Here is a 16263-nt window from a genome sequence, read left to right as displayed (position 1 = left end):
AGAAACTGATGGTACATTTTTACATCTGCAAATTCTTTATTTTTTTTGTTTTTGTTTTTTTACTACAAGTATACAAAACTTGACAGACAAAATCTATGAAAATGGATCTTATTTACAGAAACAAAAGTGTTGAGAGGAGCTGGATTGGCATGCGGTGCTGGTTTCAGAGATCTGGAAAGAGACAAAGACCGTCATGCCGAGGACTCGACAGAGGCCGACTGAGTGGCAGGCTGCAGGGAACAAAGAAAGGAGAAGTTAGTTGTGTTTGAAAAGATTCAATATGCAATAACTAGTAAAGATTCAGGAATAGGTTTTATTTAGAACCACCACTTGAGGTGCCAGGCCATTTTCTGATGGCATATTGAAAAAGGTCTACTCAATGACACCACTTCATATTAGCAATTTAACAAGAATATACTTGCCACTTGTTCCCTTCTGTAACATTTAAATCATATACAGAAAGTACTGTATTCATTATCCAGACAGCAAGTAGTTCAAGATCAACCACAGCAACAGTTCATTCTGCACACAGTATTGTGCAACTTGAGAAATCGTGCCAACGTGTTCTGATAATCGTCCCAAAGCCAAGACAAATCTAGTCACCTTCTTTTCTGAAGCTTTAGCTGCACAGAAGGTACCAGATGCAAATTCAATAACATCTGAGGTCAACATTAAAGCATTTCTAATGAAGCCTTCACATTGTTCCTTCATGTATAGTTACTGAAATACACCCTAATGGATGAAGACGTGACTGTACGCCACCAGAAACAATAGATCATCTCCGAGCATCCCGCCCGTCTCCATTAGCAGCCTCACAAGCACAATCTTATAATCAGAGAGTCCTGTGGATATATTATCAGTAAGTAAGAGATGAGCCTATCACTCGCCTCCTGTGATTTTCCCTCCTGGACTCCATTGCCGTTGCTGGCACTAGAGTCACCGCTGCCATTAACTGTGGTTTCCTGTTTCGCTTGTTTAGCATCAGTGTCCGTTACTGGGCTCTCCTCCTCTGGTTTCCTCTGTGTAGAAACAAAACCAGGACAAAAAAGGGGGGAGGAAGAGAAAACTGAAGGATTGCTCTACACGACTGTATTCACTACAAACGACCTTTCAGGTAAGGGAGTTTGACATCGGTGGATCGGTGACCCGTTAGGTCAAGATGACACAATTTAATGAATCATGCAAACAAGTCGGCCCAGATTGAAATCCCACAACGCCATCACCTACACACACACAAACACATGCAATAACTCCAGCTCGAGAGTCACACTTCAGAAGCCACAACAAAAGACTGACATTCGCAGGAAAGCCACAATGACCTCCTACACCCACAGCAAGCAAGCACACAAAGCAGTAGGGGACCATCTTAAATTATAGTTCCAGCTGTGAAGGTTTTGTTCCTTGAGAAACTGAAATGATTGGCTTATTCCCATGAGAAGCAAAGAAAACTGGATTTTGGTTTTAGAGGTATTATGTGGGCTGCAATCAAGATAAAGAAAAATGAATCAACACCAACGGGAAAACGGCAACGGAGATCAGCGAGCCTCACCTTTTTCCTGACGAGGTGAGAAATGTTCGAGACAGTTTTGGAAGACGAAGCGCTGTCAAATGTTTTTACGGGACTCTGAAGAAGAGAAAAGTACAGATTGCTGCACGTTTGGTTTTAAGTCATGTTAATCAGCGAGTCATGGCTTTATCAACCACACGCTTTTACCTGACTGCTTGTCGCAAATGCCGAGGAGGACGATGACGATGAAGGGCCGCCATTTTCACACGGGAATGCTGATGAAGTTGAGGCTCCACCCTGTAAGATGTAACTTAAGGAGTCAGGGTTGCATTGATTAACTCCTTAATTATTAAACAAGTACATAAAAACACACCCATGTTTTCAAAAGACTTGTCTAAACCCTAGATGCTGCCATTGTGTGTTACCCACTAGTGTCTGCTGGATGGCCTGGGAGGCAGTGCTGGCTGTTCTCTGGCTTTCCTTGGCATCTTCAACTTTTTCCCTGATGTCAGGCAGAAGCAGCTTCAGCTCTTCCATCTCATTTTTCTCTTCTGCAGCCCCATCTGCTGCATTTATCGCCTCCTGCAGCATGGCTGTACATGGGCGTCACCCAGATTAAAAACATTTGCATGACACGTAAGCGTAAAGCTGATAAAAACTTTTCAAGCGACTTCATTTTGAATCCATTTGTCTCAGATGAATGGGCATTTATAGTTTTGAGCACAACAAGCACACATTTCTGAAAAAGCAATCTCACCCAGACGGGTCTCGATGACTTTTATGGAGCTGTTGTAATGCTGGATGGCCTGGCTGTACTGATCCATGTAGCAAAGTGTAGTAGCAACGTGGTAGTGGGTCTCGGCCAGCAGACGACTGTGGGGAGGCAGGTGCTTGAGCTGCAGGGCGAGGCACTCCTGGAAGTCGTCCAAGGCCTGGGGGTAGTTACCTAGAAAGAGGAATACAGGAGCAGTCAGATTTGGATAGGGGCGAAACAAGACGAAAGTAGTGCACCCCGGAACTTACCCGATTCAGCACTGACTTCTCCAAGTTTCAGATATGCCTGTGCTGCCATCAGCTGGTCGTCTTTGTTTTCCTTTCTGTGGGGTAAAGAGGAATTTAAATCATGCGCCGACATCAAACCGTCTCACACAGACTTAGGGTTCAGTAAAAACCTGCCCACTTGATTTTACCATTAACCTCATGGTGCAATACCTTTTGTAGATTACTTTAGCCACCTCGAGCATTTCCCATGCCAGCTGCAGATTCCCAACTTCCTCCTCTTCCTGAAAGGTGGAGAAGTTGTCAAAAAAAACCCGAATATTTTAACCAATCATGTCACAGACTTCCATATCAGGAGACTCACCTTATCTTGTCCATTTGTTTCACCATCCTCATCGTCATCATCATCATCGTCGTCGTCATCATCATCTGTTGAAGCAAAAATAAGTAGTTATGCACAGGTAAGTACTTTCCTGTATTTTATACAAACTGAAATCAAAAGCACCCAAGAAAAAAAAAAAAAAAAAAACATAAAAACCTTGCCCAAAAGTGCTCTCTGAACTCAATCCTTTATTTTTCTCCTTCACCTTTTGTGACACCATTACTGTGGCCCGTTGTGTAAAAAGAAAACATCAAGTTTGCGCTCAACCCATCTACACCAAAAGGTGCTCTGTATCCCAAAATCTACTACCCTCTGGTTCCACTTTGTCTTGCTCAGCCTCAGGTTTAGATTCGTCTTTTCCGTCTTCTGGTTTTGCCTCAGCCACCTTGTCGGTCTTCTCCTCCGAACCTTCAACCTTCTTTTCTATCACAGCTTCTTTTCCGGGGGATCCTTCCCCAACAGCGTTTGCGGGACCACCCGGGCTCGTGCTCTTCTCAACTCCGTTCACTTTAGCTTCCTGGACTGAACTGTTCTCTTCCCCATTTGCAACAGAACTTGAAGGTTGCTCCGATCCATTCGCACTTTGCTTGACTGGAGACGTCGCCTCACCATTTTCTTTTTTCACCTCTGTGCCGCTCTCCGCATCCTCAGCCTTTTCCTTCTCTGCCATTGCATCATACACCTGCTTTCGTAGCTCATCTCTAGTTTTTTCTGCACCAGAGAATTTATCCCTCAATGGATACTGAAGACTATTAAATTCTGAAGCTCCGTAAAAACTTAATACATTTTGAAATATATCAATAAAACAGATTTTGTACTAAAAATCTGAACGTGTTCCCTACATCACACAAAAATAAAAAAATGAAAGAATACAGTAATAAGATACTGACCATCAAGGTTGTTTGCACTTTCAATATTTGAGTTGCTGGGCTGCTCCTCTTCCTCAGATTCTTCTGGGACTCCCTCCAGGGCATTACCAAGGACGCTGTTCTCCATCCTAACAAAAACCAGAAAAAAAAAACAAGGTTATGCAAAACAAATATCAAATTATCGGCCGCCTCGTGGGCACTTAAGTCTTTATTGAACAGTAGCAAGACCTAGTGACTTAACAAACCTGGCAAGCTCAAGCAGGGACTTCCCACATAAGAAAAAGGCCTCGCCACACTCATCTGCAGTGTCGCCATACTTTGCAGCCCTGCAATAACACAAGTGTTGGGTGGAGAAGATTTTGATAAGATAAATGATACTTATATACGAGCCAGTTAAAATGAAACAGATTATTGTTTTCAGTGCATAATGGGTTACAGCTCCTTTCCTGTGGGGACTCACAGCATGCCACAGGCGTCCTGGAAGACACCGACAGCAGAAACAACATCCCCCATGACTAGATGCCTGTTCCCTGTGCCGATCAGTTTCTTTGCTTCCTCCATCACGTCAACTGAGCTACAAAGTGAAACAAACAAAATATTATAATGAGTCCATGGTGAATTAGTCAACAGATGAAGACTATACTGACACTCACCTGTCTGCTGCAGCTGCTGCAGCTGATGAGGAGGAGCACGGCTTCTCCTCCTCCGCGCTGCAAGAGTTCAAAGCGGAGTTCAGTCAACGCCAACTCAACAGAAGTCCAACCACAACAGAAACTGATAACTTTTTACTGCTTGCTCAACCGAGAGTCGTGCTAAGCTAAGCTATGTTGTTTGGTTGTAACCCGGCTAGCTTAGCAGAGGATCGTGATGCCAGCAGCGTCTGCAGCCGCCACTTAACACCATCAACCGTTTGATTAATTACAGAGAGCGTCGCTAGCTGTGCGTACGTATATTGGCGATATTTTACAACCAACAAATACCACACAAGGTCGCCAACGTTAGCACTGTTATCTAGCTAAAGGCTAGCTAGCTGTATTTCTCCTGTGTACGTAATTGTACTGTGAACAATTGAAAGCGGTTCTTACCTCCCAGAGCTCGACGCGGCGGCTGTTTCCTCCGGCATTTTTTTTGTTTTGTTCAGAAGGACAGTAAAGACGACGGTCCGGTGTGCTGTGAATGGGGTGCAGATGAGTGTCCTGGCCTGGGATGGTCTTTGTTGGCGCGCTTAAATAGAGAAAAGAAGGCTTTCTATTTCCGCCTAACTTGGTACGCGGGAGACTGGGCTTAAAGGGACCGCAGCACGAATCCTGATGCGTTTCAGGTCCGTAACAAAAAAAAATAAGCAGCACATTCAATGTAAATTCAAAGCAGCATTTCAAACACAATGATCAGCACAACATCATTCTGCTGCCTTTGCGATCTGCGCAATAGAGTTTTTTTTTTTTTTTTTTTCCTTTTTCCTTCAATTAAAAAATACTCAGTGGATCCAAATGAGGTTGAAATGACTCACAAGACAATTGATTTATTTGTAACTATCATGTGAATAATCCTTTTTAAGGGTATCCATAACGTCACCATCAATCAGCACTTTCCGGTTTATGGCTTAAGAAAATAACAAGAAACGAAAAACAAGTGCCCCGTGTGAGGCTCGAACTCACGACCTTCAGATTATGAGACTGACGCGCTGCCTACTGCGCCAACGAGGCCTCTGACGCCCATCTTCTTCTTCTTCTTCTATAAGGTTTATTGGCAGTTTGCATGCTTAGTGCACTACCGCCATCTTCCGGGCTGAGGCGTGATCCAATGGGATGCTATTTTATACCCAGTTTTAACAACAAAAAAAAAGTTTTTTTGTGTGTTTTTTTTTATATTCTACTTGCTAGTTGGGTATCTTTAAGGGAAGCTATAACAGCCCTAACTGTGGACTGTGTGCAGGCTGTACTCAATAAGTTTCCCATTGTTAGGTCTTTCTTTACCACTCTCTTCATCTTTTCCCTCTCTCTGGGATATTGTGTGCAGTCTAGAAGTATGTGTTTTACGTTTTCTATTGCTCCACAGTGTGTGCATACTCCAGTCTGGTGTTTCCCTATAATATGTAATCCATTGTTTAAACTTGTGTGTCCCATCCTCAATCTGGTTAACCATGTTTCCTCCTGCCTTTCCAATCCACTGATTTTACTAGCTGTTACCTCTTTGTGTGTGTTATACAGGTGTCTGCCTTTTTCCCTCCTTATCACATCTCTCTTGCCACATTCTGTTGATTTTGTCCTTAATAATACTTTTCATTTATGACCTGCTTAATGCAATATCCAGCTCAACCACTTCTGAAGGAGCAGCTTCCTTTGCCAGTGTGTCTGCCTTCTCGTTCCCCTCCACTCCCCTATGTGCAGGGACCCATAACAATCCTATGCTTATGCTCTGTTGGTTTATTTTAAAAATGAGTTGATTAATTTCATCTAATAGACCCTGTCTACATGTAGACTTTCCACTCTGAATGCATGCAAGTGAGGACATTGAATCTGAACAAATTACCGCCTTATTTCGTTTTCTCTGACACGCTTTTATATAGTCACAGCTTTTATTACCGCAATTGGACATAATTCGTATAAAATTGTTAGTAATGTGCATCCAGGTGCAGGGGACCCGCCAAACCTGATTATACGGTTATTATTACCGAATGTGATTGGTCAAATCATGAGAGGCGTGGCGAAAGATGATTGATTCTAACAACTCTTAATAGCCGGACGGCCTCTGATTGGTCTGATCTTTGTAGAATTTTGTGAGGTGACGGCCTACGATGCAATATTTGCGATAAAGACATCGCCTCGCCTTAGTGTGTTGGTCACGGGTTCGAGCCCTACATGGGACATATACTACACTGTAGCAACACAGGACTACAAGACATCGGTCCTCAGGCCACAACGCCTCCCTGTAAGAAACCAACTGTGATTATATATATATATATATGGGCCTTTCTGTGTGGAGTTTGCATGTTCTCCCTGTGGGTACTCCGGCTTCCTCCCACTGCCCAAAGACATGCTCATTAGGTTAATTGGTGATTCTAAATTGGCCGTAGGTGTGCATGTGAATGGTTGTCTGTCTCTCTGTGTTAGCTTTGCGATAGACTGGTGACCTGTCCAGGGTGTACCCCATAGACATATATAGTGTACCCCGCCTCTCGCCCGATGACAGCTGGCTGGACAGCTAGCCCCCCCGTAACAGATGGCATCTGTCTGTTATAGCTATGCTAGTTAGCCACCTGGCTAGTTAGCAAAGAACAGGCTGCTTGGACACGGCGTTTTCGAAGCACCTAAGGTAAATTTAATCGGGCACAGGTAATGAAGAAAGTTTTAGCTGAATATAATATATATATATATCATGGCCAACATTCGTCAAGACTAATTGTTCAGCCACAACTAAATTAACCTGACACGTTTGTAAAAATGCACAAAGGTCGTCTTAAAAACACTCACCGTAGTTGTGGAGGTATTTTCGGGACTTCTTAAGAGACTGCAACGGAGAAAGTAAAATTTAGAAAAAAAAATAAAAAAAATCCTTAATTTGTCGGTTTTCTTTTATGGCGCCATCTTGTGCTGAAAAGCTGGAACTGAAAAAAGTTTTTAGTGTAATTTAACTGGCGGTTTATTTAAAGTCTAGAAATATGTACGGAATAAATGATGATAGTGTTTTTTAACGCAAATAAATAAATAAATATAACACTCATGAAAGCCTCATACATTTAGGTAACAAACTGAAGTTGCAACAAGTCATTTCAGCTGATGTTTGACAAGTTTGTTAAAGTCTCATTGACCAGAGGTTGATCAGCAGGGGGCGCACATGTTCCAGTAAAAGTCTGAGTCGCTTTATTCACATCAATCAGCAAAGTTGAAAATATCTTAATTTGCAGGAGGATTTGTTGTGTACTATATATGTTTGACGACATAAGAAAAAAAGTATTTTCATAATTCTGCAACTTGCTGGACTCTGAGTAAAATGCGTTTATTTTATATATATATATATATATATTGTCTTGCCAAGACATTGTTGCTGTTTCCAATTCTGTTTTAAATGGGTCAGATGTATTTCGAAAGTATTTTGAGTGCACATGTTAATTAAGTAATTGAGGAAAGGGGAGGGAGCCACAGAGAGAGAGGGGGGAGAGGGAGAGAGAGAAGGGCGCTGAGCCTGACAGCGGCTCCAGACCCTCCAGACGGGCTTTCCAGCGGGCTGCTGCAGATGAACCTTACAGTCACACTGCACCGTGGGACTTTTGGAAATTCACGTTAACCGTCCAGACTCTCCCGACTGACATGTTGCGATGTTCCGTGCAGCCTTGCAAAACGCGGACTTGTTTTGGGTAACTTTCCTGTGCCTTGTTCTTGTGCCGGAGACTGGCTGTGGATCAGCCGATGCAGACAGCTGTCATGAGGTGAAGACAGCCTACATGATGCGCCAAATAGGCCCGGTGGAGCTGGTGCCAGACAGGCCGGGAACAGGTCAGTCAGTCCCTCTGGAAATATTTGAAAGAAATACATGTACATAATTTAATAGTAGTCAAGTTTATTAAATTAAAATTAAAGGAAAATGAAGGTGGAAACTACTTCAAACTAAACTTCAGCACAAGCAGACACTTTTTATACCTTTTATCTATAGGTATCCACTTATTTCTTTGCAGAACAGTATTTAACAGACACAAGTCGTTTTCTTAGTTGCAGTTTTATATATGGAATTATAATTTCAATTATGCATTTCTAATGAAAATATAAGAATGCAGTTTGAACCCTTAGACTGGCTGCTTTTTTTCTGATACTTTAAGTACATTTATAATGATTATACTTGTGCATTTTTACTCATGTAAGGGCTCGTACGTAAGATCACTTCCAACCACTCTTGTGTTAATCAAACTTCAGTTTATCGTCTATTAATCTGATATTCTCAAAAATATTTGAAACGTTGCTAGCGGGGTTTTTGACCATGAGCTTTGTCGGTGCAGAGATAAATTCCTAATGCCGACACTCACATTTGTCCTACAAATACTCTTTATATTAGTCTAATATGCTGTAGATCTCTTGAACACACACTCAGCTATAAGTGGTGGAATAAATAAAGGTTTCTAAATGCAAAGGGCCCCATTCAAATTGTGTCTGGCTTATGAAAGCCCCTGTTCGCTGTATTGCATGTGTTGCATGTGTGCATCCTCTTCTGAAGTGCTGAGTGGGAGATCGGCCTTAACGCTGACTAAATTCTCCACCCAAAATGAAAACAGAGAAATCTTTAGGAGGCAGAGGAGTGGATTTTAGAGATCTAGACTTAAGCTTTAATTTCTTCCCTTAAAAGCTCTAATTGTAACATTTAAGTAATGTTGTTAATCATCACATTTAACCAGGAAATGCTTTTACTTCATTCACTCCCAACTTCACAGCAGACTGAATCAACCAAATAAGACATTGTAGAATTTCTCCAGTGTTACCGCAGCACTGACCATCTCGTGATTGCTAACAGCTTCTTAATAATACACTGTAGTGACCTGAGGAATCTCTGGCACAGAAGTCTGCAAATTATGGATATTTACCACCGCAAGAGCTATGCACAATCTTTGCACAACATATCTGCACAACAAGAATCTCTTGTTCTTGCATTCAGTCATCTATAAATGAATTAGCCTGGAAGATAAGGAATGACTGGCTCCTCTCTCATTGACAAAGACATCAACACATCTCCCTATAAGCGACTGGATAAAGGCTCCACGCCTTAATTTAATAATTTGTAGATGGTTCTTCCTTAAAATAATTTAATTTGTTTTATAATCAAAAGAGGATTTTAGCTTTGGATTCTCACCTGTTATCATTTTTCTTTTAGTTTAATAAAAACTTTTGTGCATGACAAGAACAGAGGCCTCGCCATTTGCTGAATCATGCAGACTCCATTAGAGTCAAGGAGGTTGCTTCTAGACATAAATCTTCCTTCACGAGTGGAGCTTGTGAGCTGATGTCTCATTGTGTGGCTTCCTGCTGTTGCAAAAATCAAGCGTGGAACGTGGCGTGCGATTACCAGTAAACAGCAGCCATCTCAGTAATGTACTCCGTTGTCAGTCAGTGCTAATATGAATAGCCCAAAGTTTGACACAGGACTAGTGTGTGTGTGAGTGAGTTCCACATAACTTAACAATCCATTCCTCTCGTCTTTCTCTCCCCTCTTGATCTCAGTCGGCTGCGTGACAGCTAGGCTTACAATAGTCTACCAAAGCACACAACAGGAATAATTCTTCTGAAGTGGTCGGCGATAAAATCTGGAAAACAGCCCTCAGAAACTATTGCTACATCCAAAGTGAAGAAGTAGTTTGCTCAATATTTATGTTAACAAAGACAATACTAAGAATGTGTTGTTTCCCTTTGTCTTCCAGACGAGTCTCTTCAAGTGTGCGTGCACCCCGGGCCGAGCTGCTGCACCAGTAAGATGGAGGACAGCTACATGGCGGCTGTTCGCAGTGAGACGCAGCAGAAGATGAGGTCCTACAGCTTCGAACTCAAGTACCTGATCGCCGGACACACAAAGGCCTACCACGGTAAAAGGGAGAAACTGGGATGGGGAAGACAGGGGATGTAGACGTGAAAATACAGTAAATGCAGTTATTTTATTTATGTTTTGTATTAAAGAGACTGGCGTGATGCAGCTGACAAAAAGTTTTCGAAGAGAATCTAAGAATGGTGAATGTGGTTGGATGAAGGTGTGGATTCAGAACTCAAAGGCAAAAAATGTATTTCAATTGTCTTTTAAAGTAAAAAGACAAATTATTTTGTCACATGTAATCAAGCAAAATTAAGTAATGTTTTTTTTTTCCTTTTTTGTTTATTTTTTAAATAAATATTTGGGCTTTGGGATCATAATGTGTAGACCCCATGGCCGGACTGGAAATATTTTAATTGGATTTAATTTATTATGAGGACTTATTTGACATTTCGAGGACTTGGAAACTCAGAGTAAACATCAGTTCCAGTCCTTCCAATCTTTGCCTCTGTTTCAGTTGTTAGTACGTTTTATCACTTAACGGACCAGTAATGTCAAGACCCTAAACCTAAAGTGACTTTAATAGCAGTAGTGATTTCAGTGTTTTACCAGTCTTGTCAAGGGCCTCTAGCCCCTCTGTCATTCTCACTTTGTGTGCTCATCATGAAACGGCTAGTTTGTGTCAGGGTGGCGGTGTGAGGCCAGTTTATTTTGTGAGGCGCCACGGTGGCTCGCCAAACAAACAACTGATGTTCGATTGAGTCTTTGAGAGACGCAAACTCTCAGAGGGAGCAGCGGAAAACTTTGTTACAACTCTCCGCTCTCTTTCTCTGTCTGTCTGCCTCCGTCGCTGCGATAATCAGGTTTTGTTCTTGACCAATGAGAGAGCGAGGGACGAAGAATGTTTACATTCAGTACGTATCCGCAGCAAAGTGTTGTTGCCGTGGGCAACAGCCGGTCTCTAACGGGCTGCTCTGAATAGAAGGAAGAATACTCTGCTTGTCCACTTGTCTCTCATCGCTATTCACCAGTCTGTGTGAGCATGTGTGTGAGAGACCTTGTGTTTGTATGTGTCTACGTGCATGTGTGTGTGTGTGTGTGTGTGTGCGCGCGCTGATGTAGTGTGGAGATTATGAGAATGGTAGAGTTGATGAAACCCAGCAGACAGACATGGCAAACATGCACCTCGCTGTTTTTTTTTTTCTGTCTCTATCTCCCCCCGGCTACATCTGAATACACTCGGACTCACTTTCAGCTGCTATTAATGCCCAAAGGATGGCTAAACCGTCCGTGCATGGGTAAACGAGATGCCAACCATCCTGAACGAGCAGCAAGGAAGATAAGTTTAGATTCAAAAACTCACCCAAGTCACAAAACAAATATTTTCTCATTAAACCTGCGTGATATTTGGAGATGCAGATAGTTTTATGCGCTTGTGGTGGACATAACACTGCAGCCGTCTCAGCACTGTGGACATGAACAAGGTTTGTAGAAAAGAAAGCTTTCATTGGACGAACAAGGTGACAAGTAATGTTGAACCCTTTATTCAGTGATTCATGAACCCACAGTGTATTTTCTAGATTCATGCTTACAGTTTAAGTGCCAATGGGTGTTTTTCAGCCAGATAAAACAGTTGAATCATTATTCTCAGTATTCAGTTTGCAGTGGTGCATCACATGAACATCACAGAAAATGTGAATTTAAAATAGAATTGTGTTTTACTAGCAGTTAAAACTATGATTAAACCATTTTCAGCACTAGATCTTCAGCTTAAATCATAGTTCAGTTCAAAAGCATTTGCAGATTAAAAGCAAATTTAGAACTGCTGTCCAAAAATACCACAAAAAGCTTTTGCCTTTAAATCACAGAACTTGGATGGATAAAACCAATCCTTGCAGGTAAATGAAGGAAATTATGGATTTCTTTGTGAATTTGGTTAACCATCTTGTGTGACTGAATAAATTTGGCAGGACAGAGGTGTTTCTGAGTCTGTCCCGGAAGACAGATACCACTCATGTCGGTGTGTTTGCAGGACGTAGTCTAATACTGTTACCACCTCCAAAACTCACTGAACTCCTTTTTGTTTTATTTGCTTTATCTGCTCTTCATCTAGGACAAATGCAAGATTATGACCTATAAACATCACAGCTGCACAAAGAGTTTAGAGGAAACGCTGCCATACATCATACAACTTGGATAAACAAAGCCAAAACATCTTTATTGGGCAAATGAGAGAATATTTCATGAGCTCAATTAATTTTGCAGGGCAGCAGAGTTCCTCAACAGCTGAGCTGAGTCTCAGAGGGTCCCCCCTCCTAAGTGCAGTGATTATAACCCACTGGAGAAACTGAGACATGCCCAGAGCGGTAGTAGTCAGGCTCTATTTACACCCTGTGGATTACACTGGTGTGTGTGTGTGAGTGTGTTTCTCCTGGCACCCTGGGACCCTCTTGCCCTCTCTTCCATGTCGCAGCTGTCGTCCAATCACGGAGGCTAGAGGGCTAATCACATGACCCCATGCGAGTAGACTTGGCCGTGTCACTTGATGCCGTGTGTTGTGTTTGAGTTGCTATTGCCAGGACATGGGTATGCAAACACATAAAAGCGCTCGAGCCAAAAGAGCCCTGCCGCTGCTCGACCACCTCCGACAAGCAAGGAGCTCTTTGATACCCAGTCAGCTGAAACGTTGCCTTATATAATCAGCGAGTTATTTAGTGTGTTGTTGTGAACGTGAAAAGTCAGGAGACTGCGGTCGTGATAGCTGAATACAAAGACACACAAACATGCACACAGACGGAGTGACTAGGTAAATGGCTTTCTCTCAGATGTCTGTGTGTGTGTGTGTGTGTGTGAGGATGCCTTTAGTCTGACATCACCCGTTTCAAACATAGAGACCCACACAGCACAGGCACACGGCCTCTGTAAAGGAGAGGCTGCTGTCCACTTTATTAGGCCTCGTCTGACATCGGAAGCACAGCGGATCATGAGATTGGGCTTCTCATTATCACCTGACTATAGATAACAGAGCAGGGAAAACGAGCTCGGGGATGAATTAAGTTTGAACTATTTTGGCCTGTGTGAGGCTGGATAAAGTCAGTTCAAGGTTGGAGAGACAGAGATAGTGTAACAAGGAAAACGGATGTGTGCGCAGACAGGGAAAGGCCACAACTATGTAGGAATGACAGAACGTGTGTAAGTCACTGTACACATGTAACAAACTGTGTGTGTATGCAATTTACACACACTACATATGCTATGAACTACACCGATCAGTCATAACATTATGACCACCTTCCTAATATTGTGTAGGTCTCCCTTGGGCCTCCAAAACAGCTGGGACTCATCAGATAACAGACATGGACATTCTGAGGGTGTCCTGTGGTGTCTGTCAACAGAATGTTAGTGGGGGCCTTTGGGTCCAATGGGTTGAGGGGAGGGGCCTCTGTGGATCATCCCACACATACTTGATCAGTTTGGGATCTAGTTAATTTGGAGGCCAGGTCAACACCTTGTGCTGTTCTCCTGCTGGGGATGGCTGCTGCCATCAAGGAGTGTCATTGCTATGGGGTTGGGGCGCCTGGTCTGGTCTAGGTGGGTGCTACAAGTCTAAGTAACATCCGCATGAATGAATGCCAGGTCCAAAGGTTTTTTAGCAAAACATTGTATTTTCACAAGATGGTGAATGTTATTCACTTTTCCTGTCAGTGGTCTTAATGTTATGCCTGATCGGTGTAAATCGGCATGAAATGGGAATACAAGGGATCCTTTAATTCCTTTCCAAGGAAGTAACAATTCATTCAGGCCTTGGTTGATTGCGTTTCCACACAATAGAAAAACAGTGCTTCAACACAAACGTCCTGTTACTGCTTAAACATTTCTACTTGCATGACTAGTGTTTAGATGTCACAGGTGCACATGGTAAACAAACAATAAGACTTTATTCTCTCCGTCTTCTCTCTTGTTCCAGAGACCTTTGAGTCACTCGTGTCCTTTACATCTAATCTGACCAGCACCCTGTTCGACAGCGCCTACTCCTCTCTGGCATCCGACTGTCGCCCGGTTGTGTTTCAGCTCTTCAGTGACATCAGACGGCACCTTTCTGGAGACTCTAACTCCTCCCTGGACAGCGCTGTGCGGCAATTCTACAACGATCTCTTCCCGCTGGTCTACCGCCGCCTGCTCAACCCCGGGTTTGGCCACACGTCAACCCAGTCCCTCTCCTCCTTTTCGACCCATCAAGACGACTGCCTGCGGATGACACGGCAGGACGTCAGCCCGTTTGGACTCCATCCTCGGCTCCTCGTCGCCAGCCTGTCCCGCGCGCTCGGGCACGGTCGGGCGCTGAGTCGCCTGCTGCGACTGGCTGGGGAGGTTGTGAATGCTACAGAGAAGGCCACGTTATCCAGAGAGTGCAGTCGGGGGTTAGTGAGGATGCAGTACTGTTCCCACTGCAGAGGGCTGACGCTGATACGGCCCTGTACTGGACTGTGTGTCAACATTATGAGAGGATGTCTGGTAAGCAAACAGCAACAATGTCAGTTCATTAGGTACACTAGTGGAAAGGAATGCATTCTTATATAAGAGTCCTGCACTAAATCCCCCTTCAAAATTGTTGCTCTCTGTTATTTTAAATAAATGCTGAATACCACAACCTCCATGAAGTTCATATTTAGTGGGTAACCGTTATATTAGAATTGGTTTTTACCATAGACTGCATAAATATGGACAACGTCTCGTCACTTCCTTGCATTGGCAAAACTGACGCTATTTTCCCGGGAGTACGGACAGCGCCGTATTGCAACTTTGGAGCCAGAGTCTGTGCAGAACGCTCTGCTCTACCTCCACCAGTTACAAAGACATGTTGGATTATTTACTGTACTTATTTTTAAATTAATTTTTTTACAGCTCTAACAGTCCCACAGCACCACTGGCAACTTGTAGTCTCTGTTATACCACATCCTGCTTCTATAGCGTCAAATAACTAAAACTAAACTTATCCAAAGTATTGACACATGAACATTCATCAACGTTATATTAACTAACTAAAATAAAGAGACCATCCTTGAAAAAAATGACTTGGCGTGTATTTTAGTGTTTTAGTTTGGCCCAAGTCCCAAACACTAACATGGAGGAGGTAGAGCTTATGACCTATACTGCAGCCAGACACATTCAAGATTCAAGATTTCTTTATTGTCAATTTTTCAATACGTTCACAACATACAGAAAAATCGAAAAAACGTTTCTCTCTCTTCTCACATAATAATAAAAAAGAAAAACCTAAATAGACCTAAAGTGGATGAAGTGGCAGTGAAACAGTTACTATGTAAACATTCTGTGTGTGTACATATATATATATATATATATATACATATATATATATATATATAGTGAATAAATGGGGAAACATGGGGGAGCTCTACTTGCTTTGTCTCACTTTTGAGGAACAGTTCAGCTGTCCATCTTTAGACTGTCTATGGTTTTTACCAGTCTAACTAATGAACAGTCTAGAGAGACTATATTTGCATTGGTCTTACACTTTCTAAACTGACGCTGATGCATCTAAGTATTAGCCTCTGACTTCACAGGATGCTGACTGAGTGTATCTGGGTGTCTACTCTGTCATTACGTTATCCGAGATTTAAAATTGGAAGGAGTACTGTGGTATTTTGGGTTAAGGCTAGTTGCAGGAATTTATTTAGTTTTGTTCTACGAGAAGAGAGACACCACTCACGTCTGTGCCTAAGGTATGGAGGTAGAGGCAGGAGATAGCTTAGCAGGAGGAAAAGATTAACCTTTCTCACCCCAAAGTGACAAAATAAAACCTACACCACCTCCAGACCAGAGATGCACATCTGGATGGACTGCAAAATAGTTTTGTTTGGTATAAAATAATTAAAGCATGTAGCTTCTGATCAGCTTTATTGTCCCAAGTATGTACATACAAGGAATTATTTCTCTTATCCATCCATTAGCACACACACAAAGGATAGTGAGCACAC

The 16263-nt window shown here is 42.6% G+C and overlaps 2 protein-coding genes across 4 annotated transcripts in view; one reads left to right on the top strand and one right to left on the bottom strand.

Moving 5' to 3' along the window:
- Window positions 1–12: 12 nt before the first annotated feature.
- nasp (nuclear autoantigenic sperm protein (histone-binding)) lies at window positions 13–5101 on the bottom strand. 3 transcript variants are annotated; one of them, XM_084548356.1, is made up of 15 exons: window positions 4843–5096; window positions 4411–4467; window positions 4218–4331; window positions 4003–4083; window positions 3779–3885; window positions 3198–3599; window positions 2871–2935; window positions 2720–2790; window positions 2531–2604; window positions 2265–2453; window positions 1937–2100; window positions 1715–1804; window positions 1550–1624; window positions 888–1019; window positions 13–230 (listed from the first exon to the last, which is right to left on the bottom strand). In XM_084548356.1, the coding sequence occupies exons 1-15, from the start codon at window positions 4878–4880 to the stop codon at window positions 192–194; spliced, it is 1698 nt and encodes a 565-aa protein (XP_084404482.1). In that variant the 5' UTR covers window positions 4881–5096; the 3' UTR covers window positions 13–191. The 3 variants fall into 3 exon arrangements, with proteins under 3 accessions (XP_084404482.1, XP_084404484.1, XP_084404483.1); XM_084548358.1 differs by lacking the exon at window positions 3198–3599 and having other exon boundaries at window positions 4843–5101; XM_084548357.1 differs by lacking the exon at window positions 888–1019 and having other exon boundaries at window positions 4843–5092.
- A 2974-nt stretch (window positions 5102–8075) lies between these two features.
- Window positions 8076–16263, top strand: part of LOC311490839 (glypican-5-like) — a gene marked incomplete at its 5' end in the record, with an annotated part of 55433 nt that continues 47245 nt past the window's right edge. The window contains 3 exons of the mRNA XM_084548564.1: window positions 8076–8253; window positions 10161–10322; window positions 14232–14779. Coding sequence (XP_084404690.1) covers window positions 8076–8253; window positions 10161–10322; window positions 14232–14779 — 888 coding nt within the window. The remainder of the gene's footprint in view (window positions 8254–10160; window positions 10323–14231; window positions 14780–16263) is intronic.

This window comes from Chelon labrosus (genome assembly GCF_963514085.1).
Source record: "Chelon labrosus genome assembly, chromosome: 7".
NCBI classification, from domain to species: Eukaryota; Metazoa; Chordata; class Actinopteri; order Mugiliformes; family Mugilidae; genus Chelon; species Chelon labrosus.
This window is presented reverse-complemented; position numbering and strand designations above follow the sequence as displayed.